The following is a 9,700-nucleotide window of genomic DNA, read 5'->3' on the forward strand; positions in this document are numbered from 1 at the left end:
CACACTGCCATGTTTCCCTAAAGAGCCGGGTATTTCGATTTTTTTCACTAATTATTGAGCTGAAAATCCGAAAGTCACAGATTCATATGCTACGTGGAGCGGCCCAGAGTTAAGAAGTCGACAATGTTACACTTCCGTTCCTCGGAAAGCATTTACAACCATTGGCCGCGCACCCGAAGACTCTCAGGGCGTCTCAGATTGCTGTTACCAAGGACTACGAGGGTGTGGGTATAGCAAGTGCACGTGACTTTGCGAACACATTTGTACACTACAATATCTCATCGGCAGCTAATCCCAAGTGGCCAAGATACAGTCATTTATTTATATATTATAATTTACGAGGACACCGTTATTTAAAAAAAATGAATTATCGATTTTCGTTTTTATTGTTTGTACTTCAGCGTCTTGTAAATAAAATCAATTTAAATTTTGTACGGAAGCCTCGTTGCGCAAGCACAATGACTCCCACTTGGATTTCAATATTGTTCGTTACAATCAAACACACTGCGCCACTGCTAGTAACTATGTACGTTAGTTTTCTCCATAAGCCCTGTTCCCATTAGTTATCACTACGTGATTTCCAAGCGCTACATCAATAGTACAATTCTTGTAATCTCGCTTCGTACGTAAATAATTAAAACCATTTGTTTTGTGAACCATATGTAGATATTAAGCGCTCATTGATTGATAAAATAATTTAATTTTCATTCAATAATAATTATGTTCGTTTAATTTTAAGGAACAACTTAAATAAGAGGTTAGATGTAAATCTATTTAGTCAAAAAAACAACTTTTTATTACCAATGATGAATTATAATCGTCCTGCAATTTACATAAGATAATATATAAAATATTTTCTTTTTATTTGTGAACGTTAAATATGTTCTTAAATTAAACAGATACCTATTGTTGTTATAATGATACTTTTATTACAATAAAATATTTTATTTAGATCACTCGTTGTTTATATAAACTATTATCTTTGACACAATTAATAGTCAGTATCGTACAACTACATGAACCGTACATAAAATTATTATATATTTTCACGGTTACAAGTATAATATTTACCCGGTGATTGCTCTATATTTTCATCCTATTTTAAATATAACATCATCATACAGTAGACTCGTCATCAAAATAGTTTGTCCATAAGCGCTATGAAACTAAAAATAAGACGAATATATTATAATATTAAAATAATCCTACTACTACTAAAATTTAAATTTGTAAACATTACTAAACTAGTTTATGCGTAAAATTAAATTTCAGACAAAAAAGTAACTAACGTCGATGTATCAAGTTGATCTTCTTTTATCAATATTTTCCAGTTGGATAAATAACCTTTTATAATTATATCTTTATCTAATGTTATAAATGCTATAATTAATAATATATAAATATATGCTTACAAGTCTAGAGCGGTATGCTTAGCAATTGGGTTAAATACCTAAGGTTCATCGGTTACAGTGCAAAGAACATCAACATATGTTACATAAATTCGAATTGATATTCTAATGGTTCACCTGTTTTGTTTCAACAGCTTTTTTCTTGAGCTGAGCAAACATTACAAAACCTTAAACTTTATTCGACACTGTACAAACTTGTTACTATTAATAGAACGCACAGGACGGAGAAAAACTAATTTATATTTATTAATAAAACATATTTCTTATTTATAGACACATATTTTGTTTAACTAATGCCTATTGGTTCGATGCTAAAATAATAAAAAAAAATATATGATATTTTTTAAATAATCGAGAGTGTATCAAAATTTTATTTTACAAAATAAATATAATTATCATCTGTGTGAAAAATGTTTATTATTACAAAAGACTATGTAAATATGTAAGTCTTAGTGCCAATAGTACGTTATTTGATAACAGGGACATTTTAGTCGCTCTGATAACAAGTGTCTGAATGTATAGTTACTTACTAGCCGTCGCCTTACAACAATACGTGCGGGTACGCTCTGATCCCACCACGAACTTCGAAATAACACAGTGTTTAGTGCCATCAGATCCTCTATAGGAAAGATATATTGAACGGGCAGTGATATCGAATAATGGTTAATAAACGCCGTGATGGCGGCTGAGTGAGCTCGTGAAAGTGATTCGACTTAAGACGGACTTTGTGGACAACTCTTATTGTTCAAGAAATGTGACGGTTTCCCACCCGGAATCACTTTCGTTAAAATGTCTCGTGCAATGAATAAAGTGCCACCCGATGGGGGATACGGATGGGTCGTCACTTTCGCCTACGCGTTAAATAATGTAAGTGTGAATATATAAATCGTATAATTGAAAAAAATTAAGGCCAAACTGAGATAATTATTCGTCTCTTGTCTCCTAAATTGTGAGAAATACAGATGTGGATTGAATCTTATAAAAAAATTATATGTGGTCATTAGACCATGAAACGTTATAAAAAATTCTTTTTAAATTATCTTTACCTACGAGATTTCTAGCATTTATACAAAAATATTTTTTGGTTTTAGGTGGTGGTACTGCCTCTCATAGTAGGCTTCGGCTTGGTCTTTCAAGAAGCCTTTGATGAAACTGACTTGTCTGCAACACAGGGAAGCCTCGTTATAGTCTTAAACCATGGAATCGGAATGCTTCTGTCATTTTTCGGAGGACCCGTACTTTGTCGCTTTGGGTACAGAAAAGTAGCAGTTGTCGGGGCTTTATTGGTCTCATCCGGCCTTATATTAACTGCCCTTGCGACCAACTTCTGGCTGTTTATAATCTCTTACAGTATTATTAATTGTAAGTACAATGCACTCACAATAATACATTCATTCGATATTGAAGTCTGTTTTTTTACTCATAGCAATTTCACTATATTTCCTAAGGTAACCGTTTTGCTTCGATATTCTTGAACTAGACAAAAATAAGTATCATCAAATTTAATATATTTTTTTCTATGCCTTAATTCGGGCTTATAGTTTTATCATAAGAAAATGTCTACTATAATAACCGACATTTGAACAAATATTAGAACAAAAAATCATCTCGTGCCTCGCGTTACAAGTGTGTCAACTAAATATGCCGCGAATGATTTTTTGTATCGTGCAAAAATAGTGATACTTGAAATTTAAAGTAGATTAATGTTTCATAATGTCTTAAACAACTCATATTCAATTTTCGACTACATCCCGTCGACTCCTTCATAAAGTCACAATTTTAATCATATCAAGGCAAATAAATATACGTCATACACTTTATTGAAATTAGACATTACATTGGGATATTATATGGGTATTTCTCATATTATATAAACATAAGTTCATAAAAAAAAACTTATTTCAAATATTAATATTATATAAAAAAACACCTTTTTCTTATTTAAATTGAAAACGTTTTTTTATCATTTGACAATTAGCTTAAACTTGTCTTGTGTATATATATATTTAATCTTTTACTTGTGATTAAATTGTATGTTTTTCTTGAAAAGTAAATTAATAATGAACTCATGAAACTGACTTGCCCGCCTGCTTTACCAGAGAGAAATAGCATAAGATTTATTCCCTGACTCTTCATTTACAGCTATGGGGGTTGCAGCAGTTATGGCAGCCTTTTCATTAGCAATAAATTCGTACTTTAAAGAAAAAAGAGCACGAGCTGTTGGCATTGGCATGTCCATAACAGGATTAGGAGCTATTTTTATGCCATTACTAATGAGCGTTCTTATTTACGCATACGGTTGGAGATACGCCGTTCTCATTTTAAGCGCAATATGTCTTCATTCCCTCCTAGCAGCATGTTTACTTAGACCGGCGAAATGGTACTTAAAAGATCCCCAAATATCAGAAGAAATGGTTCCATTAAACAAAGATCTTAGCATAGAGCTAGTCAATGGTAGCTTTACGACATCGTCTAAACAAGGTAAGGAGTTCGTTTAAATTTAAGTTATCCCCGTACAGACCCCAAATATATGGGCAAGAAAATAACGATGGTGGTATTCAACATCAAACTATAGGAATATTAAATGAATTGTATAATCTATTAATATTTAATGAAAACACTGTTTTATTTTTTCTTTTAGGAATTAATTCACTGGCTAAATTAGACGAATCTCTTGAAAATGGTCTACCACCACCCAAAAGTGTTTCTATGCGAGCTTTAAGTGGTTCTAACGGTATTATCAATAGGAATGCGATTTCGCATCCCGATATACGAAAAGAAACATCCGAAATGCCTCTTGCCGAATCCAAATATAAGTGGTGGGAATCTCAAGAAATTAATTTGGGTAGCTCCATAAATATATTCAATGAAACAGAATATGATAAAAAGGAGAAAGAATTAACAAAAGACTTGTCTGAAGAAAAAAAATCGAAAGGATTTGTACAAAAAATAATAGATTTCTTCGATCTAACTCTTCTGAAAGATCCAATATTTATAAATATACTAATAGGGCTATCATTGGCTTCGTGCGTCGAAATAAATTTTTCCCTGTTGCTGCCTATTATACTCAAAGATATGTTGAATTTTGAAACGTCCGATATTGCTAAGATTATGGCCGTAATAGGGTTCTCCGACACTCTGTTTCGGCTTGTGTCCGCGTTCATCGGAGAGTGGTGTCACAGGCCTCCTCGAGTTATGTACCTAGTGTGCCTGATTATAATCATCTTCACGAGAACAAGTAAGTACTTTTAGTCATTTAAAAATAATATATGATCTCATTAACAGGAAAACCTCTAACCTTACTTAGTATTGTTGTGTTCTGGTATGACTGGTAAGTGAGCCAGTGTAACTTCAGGAACAAGGAACATCTTAGTTGCCAAGGTTGACAGCATACTATTGATGGAGTAGTTAATATTTCTCATAGCGTAATTTTTTATGGACAGTGGTCATCACTTACCATAAGGCATCAAACAAATGGGCTACCCTAATTTGTTTGATGCCCTCAATCAAATTTAACCATGTGTTTCCAGAAAAGTAAAACCTCTCTTAACCCAGGGGTGCTCTAAAAACCTTACTTTTTTATAATATTTCGGATACATTTTTTTTACATCGCCGGCTATTACATATTTATGACATCGGAACCTCAAAAAAAGTTATTTATTACTACTATATTTCATGCATTTAATTTGCGACATATATAGGTAAATGAATATTATATATATTTGATTAAAAAAAAACCACTCCACGGTATGAACGCTGTTATTATATACATCAAAATGATTTAAATAAGAAATTATGTTAATTGTCTGTGCAAAAATTTAGTCGCTTAGAAAATTCTTAATTTGAAATCATTCTCTGATATGAAATTTGTATCACTCTTCGTTAGACGTAATTTAAAACGTATTTATAATAAAAAGTATATTATGACATACTCACGACGCAATCAGCTTCTATAAATCTTATGTAGTGTTGACGAGTTAATATAAAATAAAATTTATTATTATTAATTAATTAATACATAAATAGTTGCCAACTTCACTGTTGTGGACTTCTTTGCCAAATTACATCCGACCTGTAGTCGTTCGAACGTGAAGCAAATCCAAACAAACTTTATAAAATAATTAGGTACACCATATAAATATGTGTCAGCGCCTTTTGTTATTACTTAAAACAGCTGGTAAAAAAAGTGGTCACCATTATTGGCACTTAACAATATTAATCATCCCTTACATTGTCATTGCTATGTTTATATGTTATGTTTCTACATAAATTTACCCTGGATCCCTTAACCAGATGGGAAGCCGTACCACCAACTATAACTATCTGAAACTTAACATTGTAATACAAAGTCTAAAGGACATGCACATGTCGTGAAGCTCAGCGCGGAGAATACAAGCACAGGTTTAACCGAGCTGGTGCGCAACCGACAGTTTGTTTTGATATATCCATAAAAGTTACACGCCTCGCAAAGTAGCGCGTATAATCACGAGGACCAGGTTCGGTACCTTCACGGATGGAGTTATTTAGTTTAATTATTTTAGATTATATATTTATGTATGCAATGTTTACAATTGATTAGCAATGACAATTACGCTGCACTTGCGCCCTTGTGTGTTTGAGCCCGAACTCTAATTCGATTTAGTTTTATATTTAACGACTTTGAATAACCTTTGTGTTTCGAGTAGATTGATTAATTATTATTGATGATACTACTTGTGATATTATGTAATATCACAAGTATCTCTCGATTGATTGAACTCTTTCTAATCATAATTCGGATTAACAATTATAATGGGCAACGTTTGTGTTCCAAATCAAGGGCTAATATTAACTTTAATTAATTATCAATTATCAATTAATTATTCCATATTATATTGCTATGCTGACCCAGTTCAGCTTTACGATGTCGATACCACCTCATTATCAGTTATTCTACGCCCGAACATCAATAATTATTTCTATATTAGCTCACAACATCAGTAAACCAATTTATTCGTCTGCCTTATTTGCTCAAACAATAATAATTAATATTAATAATACCTAATAATTCATACTAATTAACATTTGCCTAATATAAGTATATGATTTCTTCTACTACCCATTGAGGCAACGAATAGAATAAAAACTGAACGTTAGAAAAAATGATATATAGAAACTAATGTAAACCTTGGAAATAAAAAATACGTTTATTTGTACACGCCGTATAAAGAGTACGGAAGAACAATCTCGGTACAATCTTCAGATGAGCTAGATTATCATGCCGATTAACATAAACGGCATTTAATTCGATGCAGCGATCAGAACTAGGTTTTAATGAATTTAATATAAATCCCACAAACGAAAATTCTAAAATACACACAAACGAAAGTGAGATAATCTGTTAAATATGTTTATGTCTTTACTTCCAGTAATGCTGTTCACGACGACGTTTAGCGGCATGCTCTTTGTAGCGTTTTTGATAGGGGTGACTAAGGGTATCCGGACCGTATACATGAATATCATAATCCCGAATTATGTGCCTCTGGAGCGGCTGCCCTTCGCTTCTGGAATTCAAATGCTCTGTAATGGGATCGTTATAACCACCATCGGTTCACTCTTAGGTAAGGATTTTTTTTTCAATTTATGTTTTATTATTACATTTGTATTTTGTTAATTTTGTATTTTTGGAAATAATCATGTGAGACCATCAATCCGCGTTAGAGCAATTAGGTTTAATTATTCCTAAGACAAGGTATCTCTGTCCAACAGTTACACATTTCTTTATCTTTTAAAATTGTTGTTATAAGTTAATACATGACATTAGCTGGCTCAGTCCGTGGTTCGATTTAACTTCACGCATTGAGGAAAAAAGGAATCTTTGTAATTACTTTATACTATTTATTATTATTATTAGATCTTAATTTAAAATGTTTAAAAAAAATACTACGATGGAATATTGAAATACAAATTGCGTTTTTATCTTACGTATTATATTACATATATTTTTTTCTTTGTCTTTATTTTATATACATAATATAAAATATTTTATTTTATATACTTAATTTTGAATTTAATTTATTGATGTTGTTGTGTATGAACACGAATTATCAAAAAAGTTGTAAAATTTTAAAATTATTGACCAGATATGGTCTATTGAAGTTATGTATTTGATTCGTAAGTTGCTATGCCATACATTTATATATATATATATATATAAATAATTAATAAATATACGTTAAAATCGAAGCGATATTAGTATATGCTATATATTTAAATATTAAGTCATTTTGTTACGCGTACTTTTTTATTATCTTGTTTTAAATTGATATTTTTATCTTGGACGATTACATTTTATATTACATTGCATTTGCTTTGCTCATGCGGCCGAGTTTAAAATTGCATTAATCTGATTAATTTTAATACAATAAAATTCCTTACTTACTGACGTACTTCGTGTTGGGACTTTGTACAAGCCCGTCTGGGCACGTACCAAACACTCTATGGCAAAAAAATGTTAATGTCAATAAAGTCGTGTTGTTTGTCTCGTCTCATCGGATACCCTATATTGTTTCTAAAAACCATAACAAGTCGAAACCATCATAATTAATCAATACATCATATAATTAAAATGATTCAAATTTAATTCAGAGATAAAAGAAAAATAATTCTAAAAAATGTTGTAACCTAAGAAAAAAATAATATTTTCCCGTCTGTTGTCTGTCCGTCATGCAGATTAAATAAATGTCCACAGTGAATTCATTAAGTCTCTCTTAGACTTTGTTCTTTAGTGTCTGTTCAAGATCAAATGACATTATGCCAAATAATCATTTGGTTTATCATTTCGTCAATAGATGGCGTTAGATGTATTTTACATCGCGCTATCGAAATGTTTTTTCTAAACTATAATACAATTTTTGTAATTTCATAAAGTGCGATCAATTACACTATCTGACCAGCAGTACATATTCGGTGGTTTTATTTTGAAGTCTCACAGTACCAACACTACCGGGTATCAACCCTAACAGTGTCAATTAGAGTAACAGACGTTTGGCCTAGCTCTGAACGCAAAACTGAAAGTACCTGGTGTGATAGCAACTGCTTATAATAAGAAAACAATTATATTTATAAAAAGAAGTGCGATACATCAGTAGCGAATGTTATCTTCAAACAATTATCTGTCATAAATGTTTTATCAGATAAATTGAGGTCGAGATAGCGGCTCATAAAAATATATTAGAAGCTATAATTACATAACACAGACGCGGGAGATTCGTATGGATGAAAAATCTACATATATTTTAAAACATATTTATTTATTTTATTCATAATTTTAATTCATTTCGTCTAAAGTATGTTATAAAACGACTTTATTACTTAAACTTTGGAAAAATCTAAGACAACTTTAAATAAGTGTACCATTTTCTATACTAAGCATTTATTGCCCTATTTTCTAAAAGTGTAATTGCACACTTCTACAAAAAGGTATAAATAAATAAATACAAACCCGTATCGTCATGAATCCTTTTCCTCAACGTCCACCACAAGTCTGCCCGTGATATTTGCTTGTGAATTGCACTCTACATTTAGTGCTGTGCAGAGGCCATAGAAACACATGGAACATAATATCATCCAACAAACGCAGGTTTTCCGCACAAACTTTTCCTTCACCAAAAAACACTAACTAAGCAAGTAACGAATCAGTGGTGCAGTCAATCAATGTGGATTTTGATTAAAATATTACAAAAATCTGTTTTTCATATTATATGACATGGAATTGTCAATAATATTTTTAAATATCCTCTGATAATCCTCATTTAGCTCAAACAAACTCTGATATAATTTATTATAAATGAATGAAATGTATACTTTATTGAACACAATCTTTTTATTTTTTTCAGGTCGCTTCCGTGACTTGTCTGGATCTTACAGGATGCCCATAATTATTCTGAATTTTGTTACGTTTTTAACAGTCATCTTGTGGAGTGCAGAGTTTATCTACTTCAGGATAAAGAACAGAAATAATTAACAGATATCTGAATAGAATGATTTATTGTTGGATGTTACATTAGCTTCTTATACATAAATGTTTTAGTTACGATGTAAATATTATTCACTAAGATATACATCACTTCATGCTTTATAACTTATGTACAAAACTGTTCGTATTATAAATTGTACAATACAATAATTTTAAATCTAAAAACTCATTTATTTACAAAGTATATTTACAATTATGGGCCGTTAGTAATTATGATAATCGGTTTATTACATTTTGGATACCAAATAGCAACAACCTTAAACTTAAGGAAAGC

General features: G+C 31.3%; 1 protein-coding gene across 1 annotated transcript; it reads left to right on the forward strand.

The window, feature by feature from the left end:
• The first annotated feature begins 1,921 nt into the window (after positions 1-1,921).
• On the forward strand, positions 1,922-9,544 carry LOC125077560 (monocarboxylate transporter 9-like). Its single transcript, XM_047689498.1, has 6 exons — positions 1,922-2,276; positions 2,501-2,771; positions 3,552-3,890; positions 4,051-4,647; positions 6,818-7,009; positions 9,287-9,544. The coding sequence occupies exons 1-6, from the start codon at positions 2,199-2,201 to the stop codon at positions 9,412-9,414; spliced, it is 1,605 nt and encodes a 534-aa protein (XP_047545454.1). The 5' UTR covers positions 1,922-2,198; the 3' UTR covers positions 9,415-9,544.
• The last annotated feature ends 156 nt before the right edge of the window (positions 9,545-9,700 follow it).

The sequence above is a fragment of the Vanessa atalanta genome, chromosome 4 (assembly GCF_905147765.1).
Source record: "Vanessa atalanta chromosome 4, ilVanAtal1.2, whole genome shotgun sequence".
Lineage (NCBI taxonomy): Eukaryota > Metazoa > Arthropoda > Insecta > Lepidoptera > Nymphalidae > Vanessa > Vanessa atalanta.

What these genes read in the sequence shown, in the direction of transcription:
- LOC125077560 (XM_047689498.1), top strand. Translation starts at nt 2,199, where the DNA reads ATGTCTCGTGCAATGAATAAAGTGCCACCCGATGGGGGATACGGATGG. An exon ending in TCGCCTACGCGTTAAATAAT is followed by an intron (nt 2,277 to 2,500) that starts GTAAGTGTGAAT and finishes TTTTGGTTTTAG; the next exon opens with GTGGTGGTACTGCCTCTCAT. An exon ending in TACGACATCGTCTAAACAAG is followed by an intron (nt 3,891 to 4,050) that starts GTAAGGAGTTCG and finishes TTTTTCTTTTAG; the next exon opens with GAATTAATTCACTGGCTAAA.